We start from the raw sequence: 15,504 nt of genomic DNA on the forward strand, positions 1-15,504 counted from the left end.
TCATGAGAATTAACCAGGCTGGAAAAGACCTTCAAGATCATGAAGTCCAACCTATCACCCAACACCATCTAATCAACTAATGGCACCAAGTGCCTCACCCAGGCTCTTCTTAAACACCTCCAGAGATGGTGACTCCACCACCTCCCTGGGCAGCACATTCCAATGGCCAATCTCTCTTGCTGGGAAGAATTTCTTCCCAACATCCAGCCTAAACCTCCCCTGGAGCAGCTTGAGACTGTGTCCTCTCCTTCTGTCACAGGTTGTCTGGGAGAAGAGACCAACCCCCACCTGTCAACAACTTCCCTTCAGGTAGTTGTAGACAGCAATAAGGTCTCCCCTGAGCCTTCTCTTCTCCAGGCTAAGCAACCCCAGCTCCCTCAGCCTCTCCTCTCAGGGTTGTGTTCCAAACCCCTCCCCAGCTTTGTTGCCCTTCTCTGGACACTCAGCTCAGGACCTGACTTGAGGGAATAACAAATTCCCAGAGGAAGAAAAAGCTCCATGGTGAGTGCCCCAAGGAAGCCTTGACTTTGTAAGGGCCACCTTCAGCACAGCACATCTCACAGCTCACCCAAAGGCATATCCAGAGCTCTTTGGCATGGGAGCCCATCACCCATGGAAAGGGCAGAGCGTTTTGGCAGGGGATGAGGCACCAGGCCAGCATTTCTGACACAGTAAGAGTGACTCTATCACACAGCTGCTCCTCTGCGGGAAGCTGAAGCTGCCTGTGACAAGGTCAATTTTGAGAAGGGTTGGTATTAAAAGATTATGCTCCCTCCATCTCCTCACTGAGGCTGCACTAATTATTTCAGGGGAGCAAAAGAATTCTTTGATCCTCTAACTCTGCCTTCCCTTGTGGGGTGACTCTGGCTGCCAGCATGGAACCCAGAGGAATGGCATGGCGTGTCCTAATTCTGTAACTGTGGAATTAGCCATTCCCAACCTTGAAATTTCACCCTAAGAAATTGAGTATGCAGTAATCCATGTAATCCAGGCCTCTACACCTGTCCCTCTTCCAACTAATCTCACCATCCTTCCTCGTGTCACATGTTAATTGAGAGTCCTATCTGCTAAGGTCAGTGTAAGTGGGTGCTCAGGATATCACCACACGTCTTTGCCACACGACAGGACCAATTATTCCCTTTGTGAACCCTGTGAGAGACAGAAATATCAACAGAGAGCGAAGCCTTTCCCCAGCTACACATAAATGATCTCCACAAACATGCTGGGAAGCAGCAAAGAGACAGAAGAAAGAAATAACCAAATAACCAAGAGCAGTGTAGCCCTGGATAATGCGATCTGCTGGTATTAAGTTTTCTCCTGAAGGAGTTAAGCATATACCAGCTGCTCTGCATTAAACCGAGCTGGCATTTGAAATCATGCAAATGAGCTGAGCTTCCATCCACTGCAGCCCAGCATTTAACAGCATTGCTATAAAGGATGCAAAGTGCTGGCCAAACCAAGCCCTGCCATTTTCAGCTGCTGTCAGAGAAGAAAGGAGGAGGGAGGGTACGCTAAGTGATGCTGCAGCTACTCACAAGATGGTTTACAAGAGACTCCTTCCTCCACCAGGAACTGTTCACACAACTGAAAGGTGCACAGGTGCATGCAAAGCCTGCTGAAAAAAAAACATCTCTTGATAGAAGCTGCTAAGAACCACTGAAAAATTATCTGGAATTAAATGATTTGCCAGTGGGACACTGACATTTCTCAGCTCTCTTTGCCTAATGCTGTGCAATAAACACTGAGTGGATCTGACAGGCCAGTGGCTCAGGAACGCTGACACAGCAGCCTACAGGAAGCCCAGGGTGGCCTCAGTCCCCACCACAACATCTCACACCAACAGGCATTCCCCAGCCTATGAAGCAAGTAGGTAAAAGTCTGTGTGCACAATGCAACACCCTTCTCTCCTGAACCTCAGAGAGCTCAGGAGGCAACAGAGAGCACTGAATCTTGCCTTGTTCACACTGTGGCCAGAAGAGGAAGTTTCAACATGAACCTGAAACTGCAAGAGAAGAGTGGAAGATCTGCTGTTAAGGAATCTAGGAGCCTTGTAGGCTTGGGGGTTTTGATTCCAGGTTCTTTCATAAGCCTTTTTTCAGCCTCTTTGGGTTTATTTTTCTGGGTTGTTTTGTTTTTTTCAAGTGCAAGCAACCTGCTCAACAAGACAAAGCTGGAACTGATTTTTCATGTTTAAAAATATGGCACAGCTGCCAGATACAGCAAAGCACTGGTGGGTATGGCCCATGGGAATTACAGCCCACTGGCACCACAAATCACTCCACGTGGCCCAAACCCTACGAGGCAATAAAAGGCTGAGCGGCTACCTCTGACTGGGAACCGAAAGGGAAAGCTTCACTGCTGCAGTGAGGGAAGATTGTATCTGACTGCTTGGAGACAGGATCCTAGGCAACCACTGCTCTTCCCACTTAAAAAGCAGAAAGTGGTTTTGTTTTGTAAATTAAAACAAGTTCACTACAATTCCCCTGGTGAGGCTGTGCGGGGATAAATAGGACACTGCTGCCTCCTTTCCAGCTCCACACCACAGGACGGGCAGCTTCTTGCCAGCTTTCCTTGGCACATTACCCCAGAGGATCAGACCCCTGTGTGCTCCAAAGCCCATCCCCAGAGGAATAAGATATATAAAAATACTCCTTCCCAAAATAATCTGTCTCAGTTAAGCCACAGACAAGTCTGGGGTATGTATGGCCATCCTGAGAAGCAGACTGACCCATGGGTATTGAGCAAGAGAAGAAAAACCCATTGCTGAGCTGTTGCTGCAAGTGGCCAGGGCATGTTTGATCTTGAAACACACAGGATGCTTTAAAAAACAGTGAGTCTGGAAGACTTAAATTGCTGAAAGACTCTTTGAAGTGAAGAATAATCCAGAACTGAATCAAGTTTATCATACCAGACTGATCCATTGATGATTGTCTCCACCAGCTCTAGCCAAAGCTGCACAATCACCTCTGTGGATGTGTGTCCTCCTTCACCTCTTCCAGGTGTTCAGGCTCTAACACACACACAGACACACACACACTGTTCTCACATTCCATTTCCCTAAGAAAATAGCATTTGTCTTCATGCCACACTAGATCCCTGGAGGCTTTTAAGGCCAGGCTGGCTATGACTCTGGGCAACCTACCTAGTGGGAAGTGTCCCTGCCCTTGGCAGGGAGACTGGAACTGGATGATCCTTGGGGTCCCTTCCAACCATGACAATTCCATGATTCTATTCACTTTGTTCTACCCATGGACAAGTAAAGGGGGGTTGGACTAGATGATTTTTGGAGCTCCCTTCCAACCCAAACCATTCTATGCAAGGGGGGAGGGGGGGAACCTCCTGATAAAAGCACATTTTGCAATCCAGACATGAAGAAGTTAAGGGTATTGTTTTCCCACACATTGCTTCCAACTCTAAAGCAACCCAAAAGCGAAATGAAAAATAATCCCAAGGGTTCTACACCTAAAAATAATGTCAAGAGGAAAATCAAAATAAAAATAGGTGGAATCAGAATAAAACTTGAGCTCTCAGCCTGGTTTAAAATAAGAGCTGACCTGTTGGCTGAATTCTTTTTAATAGCTGGTTTATTTGGTTTAAGTTTTAGCAGCTATTTCCGTGCCTGTGCCTTGCAAAACCGAAGAAACTGAGAATGTTTCCACAAACTCTTTCAGAAAGAAAACAATTCACAGATAAAATTAGAGGCATACAAGCAAGAGCCAAGTGTCTGAACCGAATTCCAGTTCTTGGTGAATGGAAAACCAGCAACTTCCTGTTACAAAATGTACCAACAGCTCGTGTCCAATCATACACATAAAATCTGACCAGTTCTATACTTCAAATAGAAATGCTCCTAAAAATAGTGTTCAAGCGGGGTATTTTTAGCCAGGTAAACTTCTCAGGAGCTCCAGTCTGAGTTTGGTTGAGATCTGGGGGTTGGGGAAAAAAGAATAAATCCATTAATGGGTTCAATTTTAAGAGCACCTCTTGATTAATGGGTTCAATTTTAAGAGCACCTCTTGATTTATACCAGAACACAAATGGAAAGCTGCCCCAAAGCTTGAATAAGCAGAAAGTCAGTGGGGAAAATAGAAAACCAGAAAACACAGCCTTCTGTTAAAGGCCAAGCTATCATTTTACTCACAAATGCATCTTCTCAAACAGCTCTTATGATATTTATTCTGTATGGCATGTTTGGGAAAAAAAAAAATCAAACAAAACCTAACTGATTGATCAATTGATTAGATTTCAATCCCTCCTTCATTTCTTCCATTTTGGTAGGAAAAAGGGACTTGCAGGGCAAAAGCATTAGAACACCTCTACAAACTAAACAGATTTGAGCTAATCTGGAAACAAACTACAGAGCAGACAAAAGTGTCTCAAAGGACACTTCAAAGGAGATAAAAATTAGCCCCAAACAGCCTTGAACCCACTCTTCCTATCGCAATAAAATGAAGACTTGGTGTTCTGATACCCTCTAGACAGAAAATGGAGACCAACACCACCCATACTTCCTCTCCTCCCCTTTCTTTCTTTTTAATTTTTCTCAGGGTTTTGAAACTCAGGACAGGTTCATCTTTTGTTTGCCAGCTTCCCTTCTTTATAACTTCATTGCTTTTCCTATTTTCTTTCTGAGAAGTAACACTCAGGTTTCTTGCCAGGAGTTTCAAGCAGCAGAACCTGTTGCTCTCCGCTACTAATAGCCTTGTACCTCCCTGCATCTCGAGAAGATGATCCTCGGAGAGGCTTCACACCTGATTTGTGGTAAGAGTATTTTGCAGAAGACTGTAGCACTATGATGAGCTCCATCCAGCCTGCCAGCACGAAGAGCACTTGTTCAGCTCAGCAATACACAGATGCTTTTGTCTCTCAGTTGCATCATGTTACATTTGCTTTACACATTAAAACTGTTTCACCCATATTTTAATGCTGACAAACTGGGGAGGGACCTCAGGGCTGCCTTCCAGCACCTGAAGGGAGGCTGGAGAGGGACTTTACAAGAGTGTCCTCTTGTCTTCCACACAAGGGGAAATGGATTTAAATTGAAGGAGAGTAGGTTTAGATTGGATCTTAGGATGAAATTCTTCACTATGAGGGTGGCAAGACTCTAGAATGGATTGTCCAGAGAGGTTGTGGATGGCCCCTCCCTGGAGATGGATCAAGGCCACATTGGATGGGGCTTTAAGTATCCTGGTCTACTTGAGATGTGTCCCTGCCCATGGCAGGGAGATTGGACAAGATGTTCTCTAAGGTCTCTTCCAGCCTAAGCCACTCTATGATGATTCTATGAAGATAGATATATCAGGGGGCAGTTGAAGAAGTGGATTTGCAGCTTCTCAGATGAAGCCAATTTCAGTTCACACAAGCCTCCAGCAGAGGCTCCTAACAGAACCTAAAAAAATATATCCAAAGGGAAATTTCTGTGGCACACACACTGGACAAAGAACTCTGGGAAAGGCAAGAAGGAAGTGTCTAAAAGCTTTCAAAGAAATTCAGCAGTGCAGGCAGGGAGGCCAAGAGAAAGACAGTAAGAGGAGAAACTAAATAATGAACTCATTTCTGGTTAGAGGAGAGCTGGACCAAAGCATCCTGCTCAGTGCTGCCATCCATCAAGTGTCAGAGCAGAAGGTGACAAAACTTATTTGGTCCAACAGGGACAAAGGAAGTGAGAGTTCACTGACAAAACACCATTTTGTGGAGTCAGTAACACTTTCAAGGGCAAGGGAAGAACACATGGACACCACATGCAGGAGCATTTTGAACTGATTAACCAGTAGCAGCAAAGGAGAAAGATAATCTAATAGTCAGGGGACTAGAAAGTAATTTTCTATAGCACTGCAGACTTCCTGACCTTGGGGAAGTTTCTTTGTGCTTTAGCCTTTCATTGATAAAATGAGAACAATATCCCTGCCTCTAAAGCGTGCTCTTAGGTTAAGTACATTAAAATTTGGAAGCCCTTTAGATGTTACCTATTAGCAGAGATCACAGACACAGCATAAAAGATAAATTACATTGGAAGGAGGAAACAAGGTCTCATTAAGTGAGTGTTTCAAAAACAGTGCCATGGAATGCAGAAAGTCAAGTCAATTCAACAGCAGCATTGGTAGCTCCACCAGAACTAGCTTTGGAAATCCCATCTCAGGCAGCTCAACAGTGAAGGTACTTAACTTGGGAAGGAACATTACACAGTGGCCAAATGAGCTGCCATAATTAAACTGAAATCAGAGGGAAGAGACCCCACTGAGAGCCCTGGGGCTGTTCAGCCTTGAGAAGAGAAGACTGAGAGGAGAACAAGGTCTATAAATGTCTGAGGGGTGGGTGTCAAGTGGAGGGGGCCAAGCTCTTTTCAGTGGTGCACAATAATAAGCCAAGGAACAACAGGTACAAGCTCGAACATAGACGATTTCACATCAGTATCAGGAGAAACTTCTTTACAGGGAGGGTGCCAGAGCCCTGGAGCAGGCTGCCCAGAGAGGTTGTGGAGTCTCCTTCTCTGGAGACTTTCAAACCCCACCTGGATGCATTCCTGTGCAGACCACCCTAAGTGATCCTGCTTTGGCAGGGAAGTTGGACTCCATCTCTGGAGGTCCCTTCCAACCTCTAATGTACCGAGACACATTTTCACTCAGACAGCACAGTTGAAAACTGAAAGGAAGTTTGAAGCCAAGTGACCTCTCGCATATTCTAAATGAAAATAATAATAATAACTGAGAAAAAAAAATAATAAATCAATGATCAAAGAGCCTCCTGAAGTTCACAGTGCCAGTGTCTGGCCCAACAGACAGGACTTTTTCAGAATAACTAATAAATACCATCTTGTATCTGAGAGATCTCTCTCTCTTCGCTATCTACTCCACGGAAGTTCCTCTGGTAACAAAGTTAAATATTTCCAAAACAATGCCCTCTAAACGTGGGGGCAACTTACTGGTGGTGTTTTCAAATCAGACAAAAGCAGCAGCAGTGCAGCTGTTGTGGACAACACAGGGAATTTAATATGGAAAAATGAATGGAGGGTGGCTAGCAGCAACAATAAAACAGGGCTGATGCTGCCGTGATTCATCGACCTAAGATTTCCGACTAGCATTTGCAGTGAGCTTGGTGCTAAAGCCCTCAGACCTTTCCTTGGCAAGTGCCTCTGAAGAATGCTTTTTATAAATTGCACAGCATTTTAAATAACACAGTGCCCTTATATGGCCTTAAGGCTCAAAATTTCCAGTTACTGTAAAAATTCAGCTTGCACATGTGAAAGCCTATCGAGAAGCACAATAAAAGTCATCAAGCTGTTGAGGTCTCTGCTAACACACTTCTCAAGTGGGGCACCTTGATTTTCAGCTGCTTTTAAAAGATGAGTACCTTAACGAATGTCACCTTCAGTGCCCATGTTCTGTGAAGAATCAGGGTCAAGGGAGGTACCAGATGGCAACACAAGAGCTGATGAAGCTAAGAAGGGTGTGCAAGTGGCTTGTGGCATTCTAAACCAGCATAAGATGATGAGCGTCAGTCTTCACACTGTGACTTCTGCTCTGTGCGCTAGAGACAGCCTCTTCTCCAGCATAATCACTGAAGTGCAGGGGGAAAGGCCACAGATGTTCAAAGTGGAAGTCCATATACACCATGATGGGAGAGAAAAGTCATATGCACAAACAGTCCAAAGCACTCCATCTATATGTTTCATCCTTCCCAGTTTCATCTCTTCCCCAGTAAGCAGATGCCCTAAACATGAGGTCAAGCTGCTCCCTGTCCTTATTCTGCACATGCAACTGAATTTTGTGTCATGTAGTGCAAAGAGAAGCAATTGTACCAGGATTAAGAGCAACTCCCTGAAATACTCCCAGAATCATTTCCTGGGGCTTGTTGGTTATGAAACCCTTCAGAGATATGGTAGGAGTTCAAATTCCCTGGTGTTGAAATAGAAGCTGAACTCAGATAGCCCACTCTGAATGACTGCTCTGCCCACTAAGCACTGAACAAAAGCAACGCTTCTCTGCCACTTGTGTTGGAAGTGTCCTGATAGCACCTTGGGGGTCTATACAAATAGCTCCTGCCTCCAAGTCAAAGAGATGGTTTTGGGCTCAGCTTCAGCAAGGAACACGGCACAAGTTCAGTAGACTTTGGTCTCTTGATTTCTTTGGAGTTTTTTGATACAAGTGTCACAAGCTCTTCTTAAGCCTCTCTCCACCCACACGGGAGGATATTGTGTCCTTCTCCATGAGCTGCAAGCTCCGTGTGGGGACCAAGATCTATAGAGGACAGGTGTCAAAACACTTGATATTGCCCCAGCTTGTGGATCTAAACTCAAAGTATCACCATAAGGAAATAATTTTGCTCCCTCACAGGGGATGCCAGGTGCCTGCACAGTAAAATGGCAAGGGCCACCTTGGAGCTCGAGATGAAATATCCAGAGGAGCAAGTCATCACTGCCATAGGACATGGTTATGATTCTTGAGATATTTGCTCCTACTACAGTGTGTAAGACAAAACCCCACTGGGCTTACTGTCAGAAAGCACTCCTGCACCTGAACACAGCTGAAGGTTTTCCAAGATGAAAACACTTCAGCTGCTGCCATACCATCTGGCAGCTGTCCATCCATCCTGCTCCTCCTCCCTTGGGAGGGACCACAGAAAAAGAACAGAGCCCTTGATACAGCCAATCTGGAAAATTCTCCCTTCAGATACAGGCCAACCTTCCAAATTGCTACCTGGAATGGCAAGACCCTGCCTTCTTATGTGGGCAGAGGGATCAAAGTTGAATCAATAAGAATAACAAGAGAGAACTGTGTTTATTCAAGATAATGGACAGTAAAACAAACCTCACTGCTTCACACCTTAAAAGGTGCTGGTCATGTGCTAAGGCTGCTACCCAAGTGAGCTTACTGAGAATGACAAAGCTTAGGACTTCTCCTGCTGCTGAAATCAAAGGGCAAAATGACCTGAATTTCCTCTGGCCAAAATCATTCCTTGTTTAAATATAACAAGTCAGCATGAAGACCCTTTCATCATCAGGATATTAAAAAGCCCCAGCACCCTAGGGTTTATTCCACATGCGTGTAAGGGTTAACACCACCATAGTATTCCCTTCACTGCTGCAAGCAGCTACCACTGGGCAGGATCTCTGATCATGATCTGTCACAAAATGAGAAAATCTTTATGAGTAAGAATCACTTTTGCAGCAATACAAAATCTCGTCGTGAAACCAAGAAGGAGCAGCACTTAATGAGACTGCTGACATCTCACAATCACAAGGACAGACTCCAGCACAAGGGAGAAAGGAGTACTTGTTTCTCCCTTAAGAACTAGATGTGGTGGGCAGGTCAGCCTGTCTGCTGCCACCACCCTGCCACCAATACTTGTCTGCCTCCTTTTCCTGCTCCCAGTCCCTCAGGAACTGCTACAGTCAGAGCTGTCTGGCCCGAGCAGCCCAATACATCACCCTGCCTTCCAGCAGTGAAAGTGCAGCACATCCTAAAAATCAGGGCACGGGGCCAGACCTGCCCAACCAGCAGTCACACTTGTCTTAAGAGAATGGGGTTACGAGGCCATAGGTTTCAGAATCCAGACCATAGGCGCCACCCATTATTCCTTGAGGAAGGAAAGAGGGGGAAAAAAGGCTCCATATCTGCCATGATGTCCCTATGCCAGTAGTGTAACGGTACCGCCTTCTTCTGGGCTCAGACCTCGGTAGAAGCAGCCTGCAGCGTACATGGCTGTTGCCAAAAGACACCAGCGCTGCTACAGAACCATCCCTGCGCCCCACAGATGAACGCTGCGGGCTGCAGCAGCCCCGCCGCGCCGCCCAGCCCCTAGTACGCTCACACACGGGGGGCTGCTCACACGCACGGGAACAGCTCACGCACCAGGGCTGCTCTCACACACCGGGAACAGCTCATACCCCAGGGCTGCTCTCACACACCGGGAACAGCTCATACCCCAGGGCTGCTCTCACACACCGGGAACAGCTCATACCCCAGGGCTGCTCACAGACACGGGAACAGCTCACACCCCAGGGCTCCTCTCACACACCGGAAACAGCTCATACCCCAGGGCTGCTCTCACACACCGGAAACAGCTCATACCCCAGGGCTGCTCTCACACACCGGGAACAGCTCATACCCCAGGGCTGCTCTCACACACCGGAAACAGCTCATACCCCAGGGCTGCTCTCACACACCGGGAACAGCTCATACCCCAGGGCTGCTCTCGCACACCGGGAACCGCTCACACACGGGGGGGGCTGCTCACAGACACGGGAACAGCTCACACCCCAGGGCTGCTCCCGCACACGGGGGGCCGCTCGCCCGCGCTGCGGCGGAGCACGCCGGGGCATCGGCGCGCCGGGCAGCGCCAGCCGTGCTGCAGGCGGTACTGTGCTGACAGCAATGAAAGGAGCTGAGGAACGTTGAGTTTCTCCTCCATACAGAGGAAGCAGCACATGTAAAAATGGGTTATAAACTGATCACCGTGAAAGGGAAGACCAAAAAACGCCTGTGGATCGTGAGCTGCATTTGCGATGTCATGCACATGGGGCATTAAACCAGACAGTTCCGGGGGGGTATTCATTTCCTACAGAACCCATGGAATTCTGCTGCACCGAGGATGGCATGCATACTGTGATTTAGCAGCAGGCACTGCCTCCCATTCACTCCACACACAACTACAACTACCAAACGTTCACTGCTCAAGCACAGTACATGACCAAACACAAAACACATTGGTAACAGCCAGCAATCTCACCCCATCCCAGGCGCACAACCCACCCACCACAATTAGCACCTGCAGAAAGAACACAAAGAACACACCCCACAACCAACATCTCTACCTTCTCCCTTCTATAAGTCACCCAAACTCAGGCAAAGGCAATGGAGAAGCAGCATACACAGCACCATCCCTCACCACCCCAGCATCAGCTCCACCATGCTGACCAAATGAGAGAATCACCCCTCAGTCACACATCCCACTATACAGAATATAAAACATCCCACCACTGCAGACAGATGTTATTACACAGACACACACACACACACACCCCTTTTCCCACTGCAGCTCCCATCAGTGATCTACCTCAGAAAGCCTGCTGCACACATTCAATATAGGAATAAATCCTCAATACACCTCCCCAGCACTTGGTGCCTTCTAACCTGAGTGTCAAATCCATTTTCTACCGAGCTACTCTTCCTTGGTGGGAGTCCATCTCCTGTGTTTTCTTGTCCAATAGAAGATTTGAGAGGAATCTGGCTGGAATACAATGGCTTCGTCACCTCCACCTTGTTCCCAAACTTCAGGTAACAGGGCTGTGGGATGGTCCTGGCCGTTGGGACATGCAGGATTGGAGCAGCGCTGTGTACGGGTTTAGGTAGTCCCGATTTCATTTTGGAGGCTACCAGGATGGCTGGCATTTTCTCTTTCTGCTTTCCTAACACGTTTCTGTCAGCAGCAGCAACGGCAGAGACAGCAGGCAGGGAGAGAAAAAGGGCACGTCGGGGAAGCTGCTCTACACTACCACAGTCTGGTTTACTGCAGGGAGCTCCAAAACCAGCTTAGAATAGAAAAACAGCAATAAAAAGGATCATAAAAATAATAACACTGAAAAAAAAGAACAAAAGCACACCACCACACACCACTTTCAGTCCCCAAAATCTCCTGCCTTTATGCCAGCCTTCCACCTGTTCCCCCTAATTTTATTTTCAGTTCTTCACCACTGTCCTCCTTCCTATCTCTGCTGTTAATTTGAACTTGCTCCTTTCCTTTCTCTGGCTGACTCCTGTGAAATGTTCTTCCCCGGGAAACGGGAGACTTTCACTCCATTATCTCGTCACTGCATCTCCAAAGTGAGGCAGCCTTTTGGAAGGGAAGAAGAAGAAAAAAAAAAAGAAGGCAGGAACCTGCTGCTGCATAAAGCTTCCCCTTCCGCATGCACTAGAGAGCGAGCGAGTGAGCGAGCAAGCAGGATTTCCAGCTTAAGATGTCTTTCTTCAGTCTTAGCCAAGAAGCAGATGTAGCTCAGTGTGTTAATGACTGATGCCCTTGGATACGAGCCTTAGAGAATCAAGCTTCTTAAGCCTTAATAGCTGTGAACAGGACAACGATGCTGGAGCTGAAGGAGAAACGTCCACTGACAGCAGATTAAAACAAAAATGTGCCAGCGGCCACAAAATTTCCCGGCTCCCCCGGTGCTGAGCGTGAAAACCGGGAGGAAAAAAGGAAATAAAATAGTAATTAAAAGGAAAAAAAAAAATAAGAGAGAAAAATCATTCAGCTGTCAGACGGCAGGGAAACCAGCCGCCACCTCATTTTCGCCCTCCGGCAGTGGAGCGGCGGGTTCCCGCCCGGCGCATCCCACTCCTCTCCCGGGCAGCCCGGGGCGGGGTGATGGGGGCGGCCCGGGCGGGAGGCGGCGGCAGCTTTGCCGGTAGAGTGCAGGCAGGGCGGCCCTCGGATTGGTCCTGCCCGCTCCAAGCACGAATTAAAAAAAGAAATAAATAAAGAAAGAAAAGGCTTTTCCTCCGCAGGGGGAGGAGCGGCTGCGAGTCCTGCGGCGGGCAGGGAACGGGGCTGCACCGCGGGGCCCCGGGGGAGGCAGCGAGGATCCGGGAGCTGTACGGGGAGAGGTCAGTACGGGTGGCTGCTGCTTGAAATTTAAACCAAATCAAATCAAACAAAAGCGTTTTCAAATACAAACACCTGGAGATGAGTCATTGTTCGCTGCTGTTCGGGAAAACTCCCGCTGCCAGCATCAACCGGAATGTGAGTAAGCATTGAGTAACCAGCCCGGTTATAGCCACGCTTGGCTTTGAGGAGCCTTCGGAGTCACAGCTTCCTCCTCACGCTGTGCTGCAGATGCCATGATCCGTTAGAGTCCCCAGGTCCCTCATTCCTGCTAAGCATGACCCACTGCACAGCGGCACATGCCCCTGGTTCTGCCCACAGAGCTCCCAAAGGGTTATCAGCATGCAAGCTCAAGCACCAAGAGATGCCTTCAGACTCCTAAGGGGGTCTTGGCAGGGGGACATACACTGCCCCAGTGCCTAATTGTCACCTAGCTTGTAATGACAGCTAAAGGTTTGAGTTAGTACATGGCCTTCCATGCTACAAGAAGGACATTGAGGTGCTGGAGTGGGTCCAGAGAAGAGCAACGAAGCTGGTGAAGAGTCTAGAGGACACATCTGGTTGAGGAGTAGGTGAGGTGACTGGGGTTATTTAGTCTGGAAAAGAGGAGGCTGAGGGGAGATCTCATTGCTCTCCCACCAAGGGAGGTTAGTTTGGATAGCAGAAGACGCTTCTTCACTGAAAGGGTTCTCAAGCACTGTGGAAGAGGCTCCTGGCACCCTGCCCTATCCAGACTGAGAAGTGCTCAAAAAAGGAAGGCTGAAGCATGCCCCACCACCCATTTAAAGGGGAGCTGAGGCCTGCCTATCTGACACCCCGACTTCTGAGAAAGTTTTCAAGGTGCAAACCCCAGGTTTGTACACCTGGGTCTCTTTCAGAGAGAAAAAAAGAGGCCCTTCTGGATTGCAGGTGTCATGAGGATTAGGTAGCAGGGTTTGGATAGCATGTTAGAAAATGGAAACCAAAGGAGACCTTCATGCCAGGTCTTCCTGTGGATGTCATCTTACATGACTCACCCAGGGTTACAAAGCAAGTGACAGAACTGGAAATGAACTGGTACTAACTTGAAGAGTCTCATTCCTGTTGGTGGTGTTAGGAGCATCTGCTTTCACCCAATCTCTTTATCCACTGATCACAGATTGGAAACTGCCTCGGATGGATGGACAGAGATGTGCAGATCTTCTAGCAGTTACCCCCCTGTCATAACAGCAGCACGGTGTCAGTATGAACACAGATGTGTAGAAGATTTCAAAGCCCAACTACTTGATGAAGAAAATCAGATTTATGAAAGTACTGGTAGTCATGGGAGCAGAAATGTGTCAAATGCTGCAGTACCATCTCCATGTGCAGCGCTGAAACCCCAGCCTTGCTAGCTAGAAGAACGTGGGGTTGAAGAATGAAACCCTTGAAAGAGATCCAAGTCCAAAAAGAAGGCTAATTTTAGGTCTGTAATAAGATACAGCAACATTTAAAAGCTATTAGAAGATCTAATTGACAGCTTTATGTTCTGTTCTTCACTTACATGAGGTTCAGGCCACTGATCCCAGACGCACCAAAACTTGCCAGGTTGGTCTGTTCTCATCTTGGAAAGCCAGCTAGGGTGCAGGGTACAAAGCTCATCTGAGCAAAAGAGAAAGATTCCTTTCGTTGCTCCCAGTGGTGATGGTGCATTGAATATTCCACAGCTAGAGGAAACTATTTCTTGGTGTCCAGTCCTGCCCAATGAAGGGAACATGATGTCTTCTGAAGACACTCAGCCCATGTTCCTGACAGCTGTTTTGCCAGATCACCATCATGGACCCCTTCTTCAGCAAAGCTGAATGTGGACCTACCTGATGGAGAGCAGCATAGGGGAAAGAGACCTGGGTGTCCAGGTGGGCAGGAGGATGCCCATGAGCCACCAATGTGCCCTTGGGGCCAAGAAGGCCAAGGGCATCTTGGGGTGGATTAGAAAGACTGTCATTATAAGGTCCAGTGAGGTTCACCTCCCCCTCTACTCTGCCCTGGTGAGGCTACATCTGGAATAGTGTGCCCAGTTCCAGAACCTTCAGTTCAAGGAGGACCTCAGGGAATTGCTTGAAAGAGTCCAGCACAGAGCCACAAAGATGCTGAAGGCAGTGGAATATTTCTCTGCTGAGAACAGGCTGAGGGAGCTGGGGCTCATTCGCTCGGAGCAGAGGAGCCTGAGGGGTGCCCTCATTCCTGTGCAGGGCAGCATTGGGAGGACAGAGCCAGGCTCTGCTCAGGGATGTTCAGTGACAGGATAAATGGCAACAGGGGCAAGCTGGAGCAGAGAAGGTGCCACAGGAACATAGGGGAAAACTTTTTCCCTGTGAGGGTGCCAGAGCCCTGGAGCAGGCTACCCAGAGAGGTGGTGGAGTCTCCTTCTCTGGAGATATTCAAAACCCACCTGGATGTGTTCCTGTGTGACCTGCCCTGGGTGATCCTGCTCGGGCAGAGGGGTTGACCTTGATGATCTTTTGAGGTCCCTCCCAATCTCTAAGATTCTGTGATCCCAAAACAAAGCCAATCAACAGAACAAACCCCAGGGTCGACTGCTCTTGAGCTGATGATCTGTAAGGAGATGAATGTTTCTGGAACAGTAAATCTGCAATGCTGCCTTTGCCGCTCATAAACCATCAATTAAACTGAAGAGGGTCTCTAGACCCAAGTGGAAAGAAAATACCTAGATGGATTGCATGTGAGTATTGCAAGTAAAATTAAAAGCTTCATGAAATGTAGTGAAGGATCAGAGAACCAGACCTTGCTTTCAACTTGTGGTTAATATCCATCCTCAAGGAAGCCAAATGTTACATTAGTGTAAGTGGAAAAACTATGGAGAATTATTATGTCAATTAGAGCACCTTGTTAACTGGTCTGCTGACTCAGAACTGCTGATGGAAC

The 15,504-nt window shown here is 47.6% G+C and overlaps 1 protein-coding gene across 7 annotated transcripts in view; it reads right to left on the minus strand.

Moving 5' to 3' along the window:
- NAV2 (neuron navigator 2) overlaps positions 1–15,504 on the minus strand; it is a 338,929-nt gene that overhangs the window by 183,823 nt on the left and 139,602 nt on the right. For 4 of the 7 annotated variants that reach the window (XM_054171574.1, XM_054171572.1, XM_054171573.1 and 1 more), the window contains exon 1: positions 11,133–11,569. The exons of the other annotated variants lie outside the window; for them this stretch is intronic. In XM_054171574.1, coding sequence (XP_054027549.1) covers positions 11,133–11,390 — 258 coding nt within the window. In that variant the 5' untranslated portion in view covers positions 11,391–11,569. Of the gene's footprint in view, positions 1–11,132; positions 11,570–15,504 lie in introns of those variants that run through there. 7 annotated transcript variants of the gene reach the window in all.

Source organism: Dryobates pubescens, chromosome 22 (assembly GCF_014839835.1).
Source record: "Dryobates pubescens isolate bDryPub1 chromosome 22, bDryPub1.pri, whole genome shotgun sequence".
Taxonomy (NCBI): domain Eukaryota; kingdom Metazoa; phylum Chordata; class Aves; order Piciformes; family Picidae; genus Dryobates; species Dryobates pubescens.